The sequence below is a fragment of the Mustelus asterias genome, chromosome 27, assembly GCF_964213995.1.
Source record: "Mustelus asterias chromosome 27, sMusAst1.hap1.1, whole genome shotgun sequence".
NCBI classification, from domain to species: Eukaryota; Metazoa; Chordata; class Chondrichthyes; order Carcharhiniformes; family Triakidae; genus Mustelus; species Mustelus asterias.
The window spans coordinates 21484088-21501810 of record NC_135827.1 but is presented as its reverse complement, the minus strand read 5'-3'; the positions used below and the strand labels follow the sequence as shown (position 1 = coordinate 21501810).

General features: G+C 49.5%; 1 protein-coding gene and 1 non-coding gene across 2 annotated transcripts; one reads left to right on the top strand and one right to left on the bottom strand.

The window, feature by feature from the left end:
• Positions 1-1492: 1492 nt before the first annotated feature.
• LOC144480031 (nicotinamide N-methyltransferase) lies at positions 1493-17056 on the top strand. The gene is made up of 3 exons (XM_078199184.1): positions 1493-1692; positions 12200-12404; positions 16399-17056. The coding sequence occupies exons 1-3, from the start codon at positions 1539-1541 to the stop codon at positions 16823-16825; spliced, it is 786 nt and encodes a 261-aa protein (XP_078055310.1). The 5' UTR covers positions 1493-1538; the 3' UTR covers positions 16826-17056.
• On the bottom strand, positions 12589-12787 carry LOC144480077 (U2 spliceosomal RNA). Its single transcript, XR_013495613.1, has one exon. It is a non-coding gene; the product is annotated as a U2 spliceosomal RNA (small nuclear RNA).
• Positions 17057-17723: the final 667 nt, after the last annotated feature.

The window sequence follows — 17723 nt, the reverse complement described above, 5'->3', positions numbered from 1 at the left end:
TGACAGCCTGTGCATGAGGGGTTGAATGAGGAGCAGCAATCATACGCACTGTCAGCCATTTGTGCTGTTTGAGTGGGCATATTTGCTTGGCTAGTCTGACTCCAAGCAGGTCAATTGAGCTCAAGCTTAACGATCTCAGCTGAGAAAGAATGCTGTTGTTTGATCTTTTACATTTGCCTGGGCATTTACTTAGCTCCCCCTCCCTGTGGTTCCCTTCCTTCCCATCTCCCCTTCACTGTTCCCCATGCTATGGCACCACAAGGCAACCATGAAGAAACTGCTGTGGACCCTTGCCTGCGACTCCCCCTGAGTACACGTAGCCACTCCCTGAGCACTGTGCTAGGTTGAGTGCACACAGCTCCGAGTTCCCCTCCGATATCAGGTCACCAGGTGCATGTCATTTAAAACCAGATGTAAATTGCGCTGTTCTGAAATTACGCGGACCTAGGATTTAAATTAGATGTGGGGGAAATGATTCAGGCATTTGGCCGCCATAATGAGATGCAAATTTATTATAATTACATTCTTGACATGGAATGGCAACCTGCCATTGAAGGAGGAGAGGCTATCACATTCTGGCTTTATACTCCCAGGAAACGCGTCTACGGTCTCCTCATATTTTCCAGTCACGTCACTGAACATGCCTGCCCCACTGGGGCACAGAAAATCTTGGCCTACCAGCGCCATATTGTTCTCCTGTAGCAGGAGCGTGGATGCTTCATTAACACATGCATGCAAAAGAGCTTTTTCAAATTTATTTACAAATTATGTTCCGATGCAGTAATCTCGCTTTCGTAGAGAACTCTGGCTTGTTTGGGATTTAAAAAATTACTATTGAGTTGTATAATCTATACATCTTTATTAGTTTATGTTTGGAAAAAAATTCATCACATTTATACCAAATCTCTATTTCCTTCCTGTCATTTATATGATAGTGTGGCCGATATGTCCATAGACGCCATAGAATCCCTACAGTGCTGAAGAAGGCCATTCAACCCATCAAGTATGCACTGACAACAATCCCACCCAGGCCCCATCCTTGTAACCCTTCTGACACGAAGGGGCAATCCCACCCAGACCTGTTTCCCATAACCCCATGTATTTACCCCACTAATCCCCAACCTACACATCTTGGGACACCAAGAGGCAATTTAGCATGGCCAATACACCTAACCTGTACATCTTTGGAGTGTGGGAGGAAACCGGAGTACCCGTAGGAAACCCAGGCAGACATGGGGAGAATGTGCAAACTCCACACAGACAGTGACCTGAGGCCAGAATTGAACCCGGGTCCCTGGCACTGTGAGGCAGGAGTGCTAACCACTGTGCCGCCGTGCCACCCCTGTCTCTGCTACATGATCGTCACACGACTTTTATGAGTGGCTGTGAGAACAATGGTGTGTATTTCATGAGGAATGCTTCCCCCTTCAAAGTAAAAGTTTTTAAAAGGAGCTTTTTATGAAGCCCCGCCTCATTTCAAGGGGATTGGACTGTTGCAACGCAGCCTGCGACCAGTCGACATTCCAGTTGCAGACGCGATGGAGTCAAGTTACACTGTTGCCGATTTTTATGAGAAGAAGTTTAACTCTCGGAATTATTTGGAAACGTATTATCTTAATCATTTCAGTCAGCCAGCGATTGACAAATTACTGTCCTTTGCCCTCGAGAAATTGGTAAAAACCTTCTCCAGTGGTGAGTAAAGTTCAGGGTCTCATGGTGTTTAACTGACTGTTGTTCCACCGGGCAATGCCCTAATTTATGAGCATTCACCGAGAATTTAACTGGGCAATTAATTACCTTGTTATTCCATACCTTTTGCTTCAAGCTCTATCTAAATGCACAAAGCCGTTGTTCATGAACCTATCAGCACTGATCTACTGGGCCCGGTCAGTATGTGAGTGTTCCCGCTCCCATCCCCTCAAGTCCCAATCCTGAGTCCAGTGGCTAAACTAGAGGAACAGGTGACTGTTCCGATCTACAGCAATGCCAGCACTACTCGTCTGGACTCTGACCTCAATTAACCCCCGATGTGGAACCCTTCCCAAAAACAGTGGTTTCTGTCTCCAAAATAATAACAGTTCACAATTCTCACCATTCGCACCGGAAGAGATGCAAACAATGGCCGGGGTTCTCTCAGCCCGCTGCGCTGCTCGAGTAGCACAGTGGGCCGGGAGACATGAGCGGGGGTTCTTTAGCAGGATTCACGCCGGGCGCCCGGGCCTCCGTGCGTCTCCCAGGTTTTTTAGCACGAGCAGGTTCGTGCTGGAAATCAGTGTGGTGGCAATTTAAATCCGTTTCCAAACCCTAACATATAATTAGCGACTTTGGGACGGCAGTCTCCCCACCTCCGGCGTGACATCATGCCGACTGACATCATTTACAACTGCTCAATAAAAGCTGAGACTTTGCGTGGCAGCGAGGAGGAGGAGCAAAGGAGTAAATGTTATGGAGCTGCAGCCCCCGGAGTGCGGGGGCGGAGGGTGGGTGTAGAGGTAGGGGCTGGAAAAGATGCCCCTTTCGTGGCGCAGGGCCGTCATTGCCCTGCTGCCAAAGAAGGGGGATCTCCGGTGCCTTAAAAACTGGCGCCCGGTCTCCCTCCTCAGCACGGATTATAAAATCTTTGCCAGGGCTTTGGCTTCACGCCTTGGGTCCGTGCTGGACCACATGATCCACCCCGACCAGTCCTACACGGTCCCGGGCCGATCGATTCACGATAACCTCCATCTGGTCCGGGACCTGATCCACCATTCCCAGAGGGCTGGTCTGTCGAGCGCCTTCTTGTCCTTAGATCAGGAGAAGGCGTTCGACAGGGTGGAGCACGAGTATTTGCTCGGGACTCTGCGGGCATTCGGGTTCGGGACGCAGTTTGTCGCCCGGATCCGATTACTCTACTCTGCCGCAGAGTGTCTGATTAAGGTTAACGGGTCCCTGACGGCGCCCCTTCGCTTTGGGAGAGGAGTACGGCAGGGCTGCCCCTTGTCCGGCCAACTTTATTCTGTATGCGTGGAGCCGTTCCTGCGCCTCTTGCGGAGGAGGTTGTCGGGTTTGACTCTGCGCGGCCCGGACGTAGGGGTGGTCCTGTCTGCTTATGCCGACGACGTGCTCCTCGTGTTCACGGACCCGGCTGACCTGCGGAGGATGCGAGAATGCCAGGCGGTGTACTCCGCCGCGTCCTCCGCCAGGATCAACTGGGCCAAGTGCTCCGGACTCCTGGTCGGTCCGTGGGAGACGGACCCCCTTCCGGAGGAGCTCAGGCCTTTCACCTGGAGCAGGACCAACCTCCTCTACCTGGGGGTCCATCTCTGCCCAGCCGAGGAATCCTGGCCGGCGAACTGGCGGGAGTTGGAGGCCAAAGTCTCCGCCCGCCTGGGTCGCTGGACAGGACTGCTCTGAGTGCTGTCCTACAGGGCGCGAGTTCTCGTCATAAACCAGCTGGTCGCCTCCATGCTGTGGTACCGGCTGGTCACTTTGACCCCTCCCCCTGGCTTTGTCACCGAAATGCAGAAAGCCCTCGTGCGGTTTTTCTGGGACAACCGACTGCACTGGGTCGCTGCCGAGGTGCTGCATCTCCCGATTGAGGAGGGCGGACAAGGTCTGGTGTGCCTCCGCACGCAGCTAGCGACTTCCGCCTCCAGACCCTGCAGCGATACCTTTACGTCGAGCCTCCTCCACGATGGCGTGCGATGGCGACGTATTTTTTCCGCCACTTGCACGGCCTCAATTACGACGTGCAGCTCCTGCACATCAACCTGGGGCGTATTCCCACCTCTCTGCGGGAGTTGCCCGTCTTTTACCAGGACCTGCTCACGGTCTGGAACACGGTCGCCTCGCGACGCAGCTCTCCCCCGTCAGGAGTAGCGGCTCTCGTGCGAGAGCCGCTGCTCAGGAATCCGCACCTCCAGCCTTACGACTTCAGGTGGCTGGCGGAGAGGAGGGCCGTGGACGCCGGGGTGACCAGGATCGGGGACGTGCTGGATGGCGGAGGAGCGGGCTGGATGAGCCCCGACGTGCTGGCTGAGCGCGCGGGGGTGACCGTCCGGCGCGCGGCCAAAGCCATCCAAGACCTTAGGACGGTCGTGCTCGGCCCCGAGTGCGCACGCGGTCTAGAGGCGGCACAGGCGTGCGGTGGGATCCCGCCCGAGCGTTCCCCTGCTCGGACGGAATTTCACATTGGCCCGAAGCCTAGACCTCCCCCCCCGGGTCAGGTGCCCCACTGCGTGTGCCGCCTCGCGGAAATGCCCTCCGTGCCCTTTTCCACCGCGCGGAGGCGTTTCCTGTACGGGCTGCTGCTGCACACCTTTCACTACCGCGTCCTCGCCCGTCGCCCGGATACACCTTGGCGGGCCTTGTTGCCGCCGGGCGACGGAGGTCCCCAGTGGAGGTCCCTCTACGGAGGGATCTCCCCCAATTATCTCGGGGACCTGGGGTGGAGGGTGCTGCACGCAGCAGTGCCGTGCAACCGTAGGTTTTTCCGGTACACGGGCTCCCGAGACTGCCCTTTCTGTGGCCTCGTGGAGTCCATGGACCATGTCTACGTTCTGTGTTTTAGGCTGCACACCCTTTTTGGTTTCCTCAAACACCTTTTACTGATGTTTTGTTTGCACTTCAGTCCCACGCTCCTGATCTACGGGCACCTGGTGCGGAGAGGGGCGGGTCGGGATGCCGACCTCCTCGTGAACCTGCTCCTGGGCCTGGCGAGACGCGCCATCAATAGGTCCAGGCAGCGGGCGATCGACGGGGCCGTCCATCCCGACTGTCTGCCCCTCTACCGCGGCTACATTCGCGGCCAGGTGTCTCTGGAGAGGGAGCATGCGGTGTCCACGGGCGCGGTTGACGCCTTCCGCGACCGCTGGGCGCCGCAGGGGCTGGGGTGTATTATCGACCCCGATAATCACCTTTTGGTTTGACGTTTTAAGTTTCCTTTCGACTTTGATTTTGGTTCGGGCTGTTCCCCCCTTCCTTTTGGGGAGCCGCCCCTTTTACTTTGTCCCTAAGTTAATTTGAGTTTGTTTACTTGATTGGTGCCGAAAGAGCTATCTAAATGCACAAAGCCGTTGTTCATGAACCTATCAGCACTGATCTACTAGGCCCGGTCAGTATGTGAGTGTTCCCGCTCCCATCCCCTCAAGTCCCAATCCTGAGTCCAGTGGCTAAACTAGAGGAACAGGTGACTGTTCCGATCTACAGCAATGCCAGCACTACTCGTCTGGACTCTGACCTCAATTAACCCCCGATGTGGAACCCTTCCCAAAAACAGTGGTTTCTGTCTCCAAAATAATAACAGTTCACAATTCTCACCATTCGCACCGGAAGAGATGCAAACAATGGCCGGGGTTCTCTCAGCCCGCTGCGCTGCTCGAGTAGCACAGTGGGCCGGGAGACATGAGCGGGGGTTCTTTAGCAGGATTCACGCCGGGCGCCCGGGCCTCCGTGCGTCTCCCAGGTTTTTTAGCACGAGCAGGTTCGTGCTGGAAATCAGTGTGGTGGCAATTTAAATCCGTTTCCAAACCCTAACATATAATTAGCGACTTTGGGACGGCAGTCTCCCCACCTCCGGCGTGACATCATGCCGACTGACATCATTTACAACTGCTCAATAAAAGCTGAGACTTTGCGTGGCAGCGAGGAGGAGGAGCAAAGGAGTAAATGTTATGGAGCTGCAGCCCCCGGAGTGCGGGGGCGGGGGGTGGGTGTAGAGGTAGGGGCTGGAAAGTTGCTGGGTGGGTGGGTGGGGGAGTTGATTTAGTGCTGGAAGAGCTGTTCCCAGGCTCAGGGATGTTCCATTGCTCTGGCTGTGGGGTGGGATGAGGGTGTTTACTGAGTGCTGCTGTTTCCAGGCCCTGGAGCTGTGGGGTGGGGTGGGAGAGTTTACTGAGTGCTGGTGAGGGCTGCTGTTTCCAGGACCCGGGATCATAGAATTCCACAGTGCAGAAAGAGGCCATTTGGCCCATCGAGTCTGCACCAACCACAATCCCACCCAGGCCCTATCCCCATATCCCTACATATTTACCCACTAACCCCTCTAACCAACGCATCTCAGGACACTAAGGGGCAATTTTAGCATGGCCAATCAACCTAGCCCACACATCTTTGGACTGTGGGAGGAAACCGGAACACCCGGAGGAAACCCATGGAGACACGGGGAGAATGTGCAAACTCCACACAGACAGCGACCTGAGCCGGGCTTCGAACCCAGGTCCCTGGAGCTATGAAGCAGCAGTGCTAACCACTGTGCTACCGTGCCACCCAGATGTTGCATTGTTCAGGCTGTGGGGTGGGGTGAGGGAGTTTACTGAGTGCTGGGGTTTTTGGGAGGGGGGGGAAAGGGTGCTATATGCTGCTTAGGGTTCATTGAGTCAGGCAGTTGGTGCTTCAAGCAGGGGAGCTCATGTTAACACAGACACTCAAACTGCATGGACTCTGCAGTGAATGGGAACCCACATGGTGATAATCAGGAGGCTGTCCCTGTCCTGTGTGCCTGACCTGCAACGTATCCTTGGAAGGGAATGCTGTAATAGCACTCACAGCAATGGCTCAGGCGGCGCAATGGCCATTCCCACACACCAACCTGCATGCTCTCCCAGCCAGCTGTGGCCACGATGCCAATGGCAGGTGACCTAATTAGGTGACGCATGGCACCCCGGATTGTGTTGTGCTGCCAGCATCCACAAGTGGAGACACTGGTCCCCTGTGACATGGAACATAGAACAGTACAGCACAGAACAGGCCCTTCGGCCCACGATGTTGTGCCGAGCTTTATCGGAAACCAAGATCAAGCTATCCCACTCCCTATCATCCTGGTGCGCTCCATGTGCCTGTCCAATAACCGCTTAAATGTTCCTAAAGTGTCTGACTCCACTATCACTGCAGGCAGTCCATTCCACACCCCAACCACTCTCTGAGTAAAGAACCTACCTCGGACATCCTTCCTATATCTCCTACCATGAACCCTATAGTTATGCCCCCTTGTAATAGCTCCACCCGAGGAAATAGTCTTTGAATGTTCACTCTATCTATCCCCTTCATCATTTTATAAACCTCTATTAAGTCTCCCCTCAGCCTCCTCCACTCCAGAGAGAACAGCCCCAGCTCCCTCAACCTTTCCTCATAAGACCTACCCTCCAAACCAGGCAGCATCCTGGTAAATCTCCTCTGCACTCTTTCCAGCGCTTCCACATCCTTCTTATAGTGAGGTGACCAGAACTGCACACAATATTCCAAATGTGGTCTCACTATGGTCCTGTACAGTTGCAGCATAACCCCACAGCTCTTAAACTCCAACCCCCTGTTAATAAAAGCTAACACACTATAGGCCTTCTTCACAGCTCTATCCACTTGAGTGGCAACTTTCAGAGATCTGTGGATATGGACCCCAAGATTTCTCTGTTCCTCCACAGTCTTCAGAACCCTACCTTTGACCCTGTAATCCACATTTAAATTTGTCCTACCAAAATGAATCACCTCATATTTATCAGGCGGAGTGGGGGTCCCGGGATAGTAAAAAGGAAAGACACATATTTCTCTCGCTCTCTCTTTCCATAACCCCCACCATGCAGATGGATTTTGGATTGATAGGTATTGAGTTGGCCATCATTGAAGCAGCTGTTGAGGAGGAGGTGGCTGAGGAGGTGGAGGGAGTGGCACGGTCACTGCAAGGCCAGCCAGCGGCAGAACCTGCAGACGGAGGGCAGAGAGTTGCCGGTCAGACCTAGGAGTGGCAGCGCAATCCAACAGGAGAAGGATGATGCGGAGACGGAGGGTGTACAGGACAAGGAGATCCTTTGAGGGCCTGTCTGAAACCATGTGCCAGCGCTGACTCCACAAGGAGATGGTGCGGCACCTGTGCAGGTCTGGCAGACCTGGCACCTCAGGGGGAGGGAGGGCACCTGCCCCCAGTGGAAGTGAAGGTGATGGCGGCTCTCAACTTCTATGCCACTGGATTGTTCCAGGCACCCAGTGGGGACATCTGTGGCATCTCACAGGCATCTGTGCACAGGTGTGCGCCAGGTTACGGATGCCCTGTATGCCTGGGCAGGCCAGTGCATACACTTTGATGCTGGACAGGCGCAACAGGAAGACCGGGCTACAGGCTTCACCGCCATCGCTGGCATGCATCATGTGCCGGGGGTTCTGGATGAGACACACATCACCCTGCGGTCCTGCGAGGTGAGGGGCAGCAGTTTATCAACAGGAAGAGCTTCCACTCCTTCAGTGTCCATATTGTCCGTACATACAGACTGATCATTATGCAGGTGTGTGCACGGCACCCAGGGAATGTCTATGACAGCTATGTCCTGAGGCGTCGGACATCCTTGGGCTATGTGAAGACCAGCCCAGGCTGCTGGGATGGACCGTGGGGGACAAGGGTTACCCACTAAGGTCATAGCTGATGTGGAGGCCTGAGACCAAGGTGGAGACCTGCTACAATAAGGCCCATGCTGCCACCCGGTCCATTGTGAAGCGGTGCATTGGTATGCTTAAGATGCAGTTCCAGTGCCTGAACAGTTCAGCGGGTGCCCTCCAATACGGCCTCGTGCAGGCCTTCCCCATCATCATAGTGTGCTGCATGCTCCACAACATTGCACAGCAGCGGGGAGACCACCTGGAGGAGGTGGAGGAGGAGGTGGAGGAGGAAGTGGAGGAGGAGGAGGAGGAGGGAGAGGAGGCGGGGAGGAGGAGGAGGGGGAGGAGAAGGGGGAGGAGGAGGCTGATGAGGAGCCAGAGGATGGGAGACGGGTGGTGATGATGAGGATCCAGCAGGGCAGGGCGGCAAGGATGCACTAATTGCAGCCACATTCAGTTAGTTGCTGCCATGCAATGTGACAGCTGCTATCGCCACCCTCCCACCACACCTCAGGAGATGCTGCACCCCACGGCCCCCACCATCCGCCCGCCCCCCCCCCCCCCCCCCCCCCCCCACACCCCCCCGCCCGCCAACCTGAACTGCGGTCTCAATCCACCCCACCATCAACCCCGACCCTTCCCCTCCCCCACCTTCTTTCACCCCACCCATCCCCCATGGTTCTGAGTTGCATCACAAAGGAGTAATGGGCCTGGGCTGGCCATGCGAGTGAGTCTTTGGCCAAGCCTGGAGGATGATGGCGACTCGCTCTGAGGCACACTAGGATCCTACTCCTGGTGCCACACAGGTTTGACTCCTACCTCTCTCCGACTGCACACCGCCACCTGGTCCCACCTAGGAGTAAATGTTGTGACCACAGGCGTGTAGGATAATGGGCCAGGGCGGTTCAGGCAGGTTGATGGGGTGGGGTGCAGATGCCAGGGGGTGGTGTTTGGCACAGGATCAGATGGATGCTGGGGAAATCAGGGCAGTTGGTCTGTATCTTTTGGCCACGGGGCCGATATTGTGCAGCACAGCAGTCTGTGCCTCTGTGCGTAGGGTCGGGGTACACTCAGCTCTGTGGGGGGAGGAATCAGAGGCAGATTAGTCACAGCTATGAGGTGCAAAAAACTTTTAATGGTGATTTTGACATTTACAAAAACCTTAACCCTGACGACTGCTGACCTTCACACATGCCCTCTTAGTGACCCTACAACTTTCTTATCTTATGTGGCCTCTGGCTACACCTAGATGAGACCCCAGGTTGTACATCGGAGGTGGAGGTTTCCAGCTGTGATCCACGTCCCGTTGCCTGTGATGACCTTGGCAGGCATTCAATCATGGCTGACAAGTTTCTCAAACCCTATTCTCCTGCCATTTCGCTGTAACCTTTGATCCCTTACCAGTCAAGAATTTATCAATCCCTGTCTGAAATACACTTAATAGCCTGGCCTCCACAGCCTTCTGTGGCAATGAATTCCACAGATTCACCACCTTCTGGCTGAAGACATTCCTCCTCATCTCAGTTCTAAAGGGTCGTCCCTTTACTCTGAGGCTGTGCCCTCGGGTCCTAGTCTCTCCAACTAATGGAAACATGTTCCCCATGTCCACTCCTCTTGGGGTAAATGGGTGTTTTTCTGGTTGGCAATCAGTGACTAGTGGTGTGCCTCAGAGATCAGTGTTGGGACCGCAATTGTTTACAATTTATATAGATGATTTGGAGTTGGGGACCAAGTGTAGTGTGTCAAAATTCGCAGATGGCATTAAGATGAGTGGCAGAGCAAAGTGTGCAGAGGAAGCTGAAAGTCTGCAAAAGGATATAGATGGTCTAAGTGAGTGGACGAGGGTCTGGCAGATGGAGTACAATGTTGGTAAATGTGAGGTCGTCCATTTTGGTAGGAATAACAGCAAAATGGACTATTATTTAAATGGTAAAAAATTGCAGCTTGCTGCTGTGCAGAGGGACCTGGGTGTTCTTGTGCATGAATCGCAAAACATTGGTTTGCAGGTGCAACAGGTAATTAAGAAGGCAAATGCAATTTTGCCCTTCATTGCTAGAGGGATGGAGTTTAAAAACAGCGAGGTTATGTTGCAGCTGTATAAGGTGCTGGTGAGGCCACACCTGGAGTACTGTGTACAGTTTTGGTCTCCTTACTTGTGAAAGGATATACTGGCACTGGAGGGGGGAAGTCTAACAACACCAGGTTAAAGTCCAACAGGTTTATTTGGTAGCAAACGCCACCACACTGGCATCTCCACATCATGACTGGAGCGGGGTGCAGAGAAGGTTCACTAGGTTGAATCCAGAGTTGAGAGGATTGGCTTATGAGGAGAGACTGAGTAGACTGGGGCTATACTCATTGGAATTCAGAAGAATGAGGGGAGATCTTATAGAAACATATAAGATTATGAAGGGAATAGATAAGATAGAAGCAGGGAAGTTGTATCCACTGGCACGTGAAACTAGAACTAGGGGGCATGGCCTCAAAATAAGGGGAAGCAGATTTAAGACTGAATTGAAGAGGAACTTCTTCACCCAAAAGGTTGTGAATCTGTGGAATTCCCTGCCCAGTGAAGTAGTTGAGGCTACCTCATTGAATGTTTTTCAGGCAAAGACAGATAAATTTTTGAACAGTAATGGAATTAAGGATTATGGTGAGCGGATGGGTAAGTGGAGCTGAATCCACGAAAAGATCAGCCTGAAGCCGAGACTAGTTGTGAGCAAGACAAATAGGCTTTTATTGGCAAGAACTTGGAGCCATCCCTGTCGGTGATCTAGTCTGAACAGAGAGCAAGGGGGGAGGAGCCACCGCCTTTATACCCGGACCAGGGGGAGGAGACTTGGGCGGAACCGACAGGGATGTGCCACATATACAGGTAACAGATAACAGTGGTTTACCACACAGCCATGATCTTATTGAATGGCGGAGCAGGTTCAGGGGGCCAGATGGCCTACTCCTGCTCCTAGTTCTTTTGTACTTATGTTCTTTCAGTATTCTATAAGTTTCAATGAGATTCCCCCCCCCGCACCATCCTTCCAAACTCCATCGAGTACAGATCCAGAGTCCTCAAATGCTCTTTATATGTCAAGCTTTTCATTCCCGGGATCATTCCCGTGAACCTCCTCTGGACCCTCTCCAAGGCCAGCTGATCCTTCTTTAGATACAGGGCCCAAAATTGCTCACAATATTCCAAATGTGGTCTGATCAGAACCTTATAAAGCCCGAGGAATACAGCCCTGCATTTATATTCTAGTCCTCTCAAAATGAATGCTCGCATTGCATTTGCCTTCCAAACTACCAACTCAACCTACAAGTTAACTTTAAGAGAACCCTGAACTAAACACCTAAGCCCCTTTGTGCTTCTGTTTTCTGAATTCTCTCAGAGGTAGAACACCTGGATTTTACGTGAAGAGCAACTGGGTTGGGGATTGGCAATAGAATTAACTGAATGAAGAATTAAGAACACTTGTTCATCAGATCACGATAGAAATAATTTCAATACAACGAGGGCACAACCTCAGACTAAAGGGACGATCCTTTAAAACAGAGATGAGGAGGAATTTCTTCAGCCAGAATGGTGAATCTGTGGAACTCTTTGCCGCAGAAGGCTGTGGAGGCCAGGTCATTAGTGTCTTTTAGAGAGAGATAGATAGGTTCTTGATTAATAAGGGGATCAGGGGTTCTGGGGAAAAGGCAGGAGAATGGGGATGAAAAAAATAGCCATGATTGAATGGCGGAGCAGACTCGATGGACTGAGTGGCCTAATTCTGCTCCTGTGTCTTATGGTCCAATACCGTTTGGATTGCACATTCCCACTTTCCTTCTTATTGAATGACAGGTGATTGAACTTTTCCAGGTCCGAAATTCCGCACCCTGCTTGAAATTGGATGTGGCCCCTGTCTTCACTTGTCTCTCTGTGCCTCGGAACATGTGGAGGAAATTGTTCTGTCTGATTTTCTTTCCAACAACCGGCAGGAGATTGAACTGTGGTTAAAAAACGATCCAGGAGCTTTTGACTGGAGCCCAATTACAAAAGCTGTGTGTGAACTGGAAGGAAACAGGTAATTAATAATTAGCCAAAAGGGACAACGCTGGAAAATCTCAGCAGGTCTGGCAGCATCTGTAAGGAGAGAAATTTTTTTAAAAATCCAATTCAATCAAATCAAGTCCAATTCAGAGTCTCAACAAGTTGAGACATTCCCGATCCAAGCTGACAAGACAGGGCTCTCACCTCCTGTCTTGGGCTTTATCTACATGATCCAAGCTGATTGGAGTAGGCATAGCTCCTCCTCCAAGGCTTGATCTCATTTGCATCTTAGCCAAAAGGCCGAGATGCCGCTTTTAAAAATTGCTTCAAATGAAGCTAAAATGTAACCTAATGACTTCAACCAAGCACAGCATGTCGATACTACACTTGATCTTAGCCAAAAGGCCGAGAAGCTGTCCACAAAGAGAATAAAGGGTGTGTATGGCCAAATGGCAGAGAATATTAAGGGTAAGATGCTTGGCAGTGTGGAAGATCAGAAGGATATTGGCGTCCAGGTTCATAGGACGCTCAAAGCAGCGTCGCAGGCGTATGAAATACTGGCTTTCATCAATAGAGGAATTGAATTTAGAAATCGGGAGTTAATGCTGCAGCTGTATAGGACCCTGGTCAGACTCTACCTGGAGTACTGTGCCCAGTTTTGGTCACCTCATTACAGAAAGGATGTGGAAGCCATAGAAAGGGTGCAGAGGAGATTTACAAGGATGTTGCCTGGATTAGGTGGCATGCCTTATGAGGATAGGTTGAGAGAGCGAGGTCTTTTCTCCTTGGAGAGGCGAAGGATAACAGGTGACCTGATAGAGGTGTATAAGATGTTGAGGGGTATTAATAGAGTGGATTCTCAGAGGCTTTTACCCAGGGCTGAAATGGTTGCCACAAGAGGTCACAGGTTTAGGGTGCTGGGGAGTAGGTACAGAGGAGATGTTAGGGGTTAAGTTTTTCACTCAGAGGGTGGTGGGTGCGTGGAATCGGCTGCTGGTAGTGGTGGTGGAGGCGGATTCGATAGGGTCTTTTAAGAGACTTTTGAATAAGTTCATGGAAGTTAGCAAGATAGGGGGTTATAGGTAAGCCTAGTAGGTAGGGACATGTTCGGCGCAACTTGTGGGCCAAAGGGCCTGTTTGTGCTGTAGCTTTTCTATGTTCTATGTTCTAAGTTCTATGTTTGGCCATTCACACTCTTTATTCTCTCTGTGGACAGCTATTAGCAGTCTTTTCCCCTGGTTTCTGTGGCTCTGGTTTCTGTGACTCATCTTTCATTCCCACACCTCACAGTATAAATATCTCCCACTTTGTTTGCCTTTTATCTTCGACAAAGGGTCATCTGGACTCGAAACGTCAGCTCTTTTCTCTCCTTACAGATGCTGCCAGACCTGCTGAGATTTTCCAGTGGTCTCAGATTCCAGCATCCGCAGTAATTTGCTTTTATTAATTATTAAGTAGCTCTGATGTGATTATTTTAAAAATGGTAAAAAAGCAACCCACATACACAGCTTTTTTTATTCATTCATGAGACACATGTGTCGCTGGCTGGGCCAGCATTTATTGCCCATCCCTAGTTGCCCTTGGAGGGCAGTTGAGCATCAACCACATTGCTTTGGCTCTGGAGTCACATGTAGGCCAGACTGAGTAAGGCCGGCAGATTTCCTTCCAGCTTTAATCCAGGTCAGAAACTCCAAGGCATTATGTGGTCAGCCTGGATCATAAGTTTTGCACTTTGAATGTGGCACGGGTGAACATAAGATGTTTCACTCTAGGTATGATTCAAGTGGCCCTCTAGAAAGCTTCTATGACACAAAGTTTAGTTAAGAACAGAGTTAAACTATAATAAGAAAATCAGCACTAGCTTTTATCAATTACAAAAACACAAATATAACATTGTCTAAATCTTAACAGCTATGTATACTGTTCCATCTAAACAACTCCCATAAACATATACCCCACTGTAGGCTGAGAACAAGTATGTTCACATGATGCTGGATTTTGCAGCTTTCCAATCCCTGCCGTGGTTACTCCTTTGAATGTTGAATTGAAACGCTGAGGCTTTCTGACCCTGGAACTTCCAGCACCTTGAGACATTCAGAGATACCGCTTGCCTATACCTCACAGACAGCAGACTTTTCACTCCCAAGAGAGACACAGAGAACAATGCTTTGAGTTCACAGTCACAAAGATTTCTAGCTAACTGAAACTAAAATCCTTTGGATTTCTCCTGTAATACAAAACTGTCCCAAGGTACCACCTGACCTGTCAATCAGGTTTCACCCAACAATTCAAAAGGATCATAAAACTCCAGGACACTGCATTAGTCCAAATTGAAAATAAACCTTATCCTGTTTCAGCAACAATAAAAGATATTGGCACAGTAAAACCAAAAATACCAGGCCTGCTTAGCAAAACTGCAGAGAACATGATTAAAATGCATTTCTGAAAGGTACAGTATCATCACATTCCCTAAAGATCATTGGTGAACCAGATGGGCTTTTGTGACAATGGTTTCATGGTCATCAGTAGATTCTTAATTCCAGATTATTTTTAAATTGAATTCAAATTCCACCATCTGCTGTGGCAGGATTCAAACCCAGGTCCCCAGGGTATTAGCTGAGTTTTTGGATTAATAGTGTAGCAATAATACCATTAGACCATCGCCTCCTCACCTCAGTGTGTTACTGAGACTTCCAGACAAACAGATCCTGGGTTTGGACACTAAACTGCAATGAATTACCTGATCTCATCCTAATGTGTCAAAATATTCCAACAATTCCATTAAATTACAAATTTAACCTGAAAATTATATCCTTTGAATGGAAATAAGGGGAAAATTCCACCCAACATCGTACATTGAGGACACCCAGGACAACTCCACCACAAAATCCCTTGATCTGCCATTCAGAGTTCTGTCTGACACTCGGGATGAGATGAGCAGCAATTTCCAGGTGATTTATCCTCCTTCAATATAGCTATCATTTGTAATCCCTATTGCCGTTCAATCCTCACCCCATTCATTATCCCTACCACCTCCCTTTCTATTAATATTACCCGAGCTGTCTGATACTTAGTGTAGTCTATTTTCTTCTTTAGAATTAACTTGAGCGTGACTGGTTCAAAGTGGAAACTTCTTTATTCAGCATCCTTTATAATTAGCAATTTACAGAAAGCGAAAGAGATTAATTTTATTCGTAAGAGAGTGAGAGAGTGAGAGAGAAGAGAGAGAGATCTTGCCTCAAAAGCTTGTACAGCATTCAAACAGCAGCTGAACAGAACTGGACTGAATACATAGCTGTTATTAACAATATTGCTTTTCGGTTATCTGTGTTTTTAAAGGGCTGGGTACAAGCAGTCTCTAGCTGCATAAACAATTGGCAGCTGTGACCAGGAAACACTGCTGTTTACCTGATGAGAAAACCTGTTTATCTGACATTGTACTTTCAAATATAGCCAATTTTCTAAGCTGAACCCAGAATTCCAAGCTGATGTGGCCAAATTAGCTTAAATTAGCTTCAAGCATAGCACAATTAGTTACATTAGGCAGAAATATGTTAAAATGAAGCCTTTTAACTGGGCAAACCATACAGAGGATCCCGCACTTAGTAGGCACTTGGAGAAAGTACTCATTACGCTTTACTCTATGCCTCTCTGAGTATCTGTCACCCTTTTACTCTCTAAGAGGGCTATCTCTAACTATCTGCTTATTATTTACATGTCAGTAGAAGAGATGTGCTAACTGCCACATTAATCTCATATTCTCTGTTCTAATTTCTTCTTCACTTCAACCGATTGTATTTAACCTGGTTCTCATTGGACGTGTCCAATCAACCATCAAATTACTTTTTTAACACCATTGCTACTAATTTGTTTTGCCATGGACTCAACTGCGGATTCGCCTGATCAAATTGGGGCATTTAAAAACCGGCTTGGACCACAACAATGCAAGTCACCTCCTTTAAGGTGGAATAAATTGAATGTGATTTCCTGCAGCGTCCTGTCTCAGACACTGAGTTTGTATCTTTCAGGGGAAAATGGGCAGAGAAAGAGAAGAAGCTGAGAGATTCCATCAAACAAGTTGTGAAGTGTGACGTTCATCAAAGCAACCCTCTGGATCCAGTGGAATTGGAACCCGTTGATTGTGTGATGACTTCCTACTGTCTGGAAGTTGCCTGTAAGGATAAAGCGGCATACCACACAACTCTTAGAAATGTAACCTCTCTGTTAAAACCAGGCGGCGTGCTCATTATGATTGGTGTTTTGAACGAAACTTTTTATATGATCAACGATCAGAAGTTTCCATGTGTAACATTTGATCAGGCGTTTTTGGAACAGACTTTGACAGAGGTGGGTTATGAGATAGAGCAATTGGAAATTGCCTTAAATCCGAACAAGTCTGTAGACACACTGGCAGACTTTGATGCGTCATTTTTTCTGGTTGCTCGCAAGAAATAAAATGTATCCAAACTGAATCAAAGGCCAGGATTTTATGATCCCACCACTATGTGTCTCCAGCCTGGAGATGGGGCGGTCTATTGGAATTCTCAAATACTTTGGCAGGGCTGTAATATTCCATTGGCCGACTGGGTCGGTCATTCTGGCCAATATTGCAGCTGCGAAATGTCTACTCTGTTAAAAAATGATTGGAATAGCAAAAATAAAATTTCACATTAATGAGTCAAATTCAAATATTTCTTTCTTAGTGACATTATTTAAGTTTTTCTCTTTGCTGACTCCCTTCAGGAACACAACAGTTGTAACTTCAGGAGAACTTGATGCAATGGGACAACTCCAGTGTGGTTCTAAGGCTTTTAGTTGTTGCAATAGTGTGCCGTCTTGCAGCTCAGGACATGTCAGCTGCTGGCATTCTTTCTGCCGTCTCGGAGGTTATGGCTTCGTAAATTCACTCCGGGCAATTTAGCATCAAATCTCAGTTAACACTTTAGTGCAGTAGTGAGATAATACAGGGGAGTCAGAGGTGCTGCTTTTCAAATGAGATATTAAGCCAAGTTGTTTTATTTCAGAAAGCCAAAGAAAGAACTGGATCCATTTTTTACACAAGGTTCTGTATATTTACACAGGTATGTATTACACGCATAACCCAAAAGCTATAAAACCCGTGTCCCAAAAGCTACAGTTTTTAGTGGGCAGAATTTTCCAGTCCCGCCCGCCACGGGAATCATAGAGGGCAGGGCAGACCATGCAAATGTCTGTTGACCTCAGGTGGGAATTTCCAGCCTTGGGGCGAGCGTGGCCGGAAAATCCTGCCCAGTGTCTTGTTACATTGATTAAAATAAATGTCAGGTTAATGTGCAACATGTACATACAATTCAACACAATGAATATACAATTA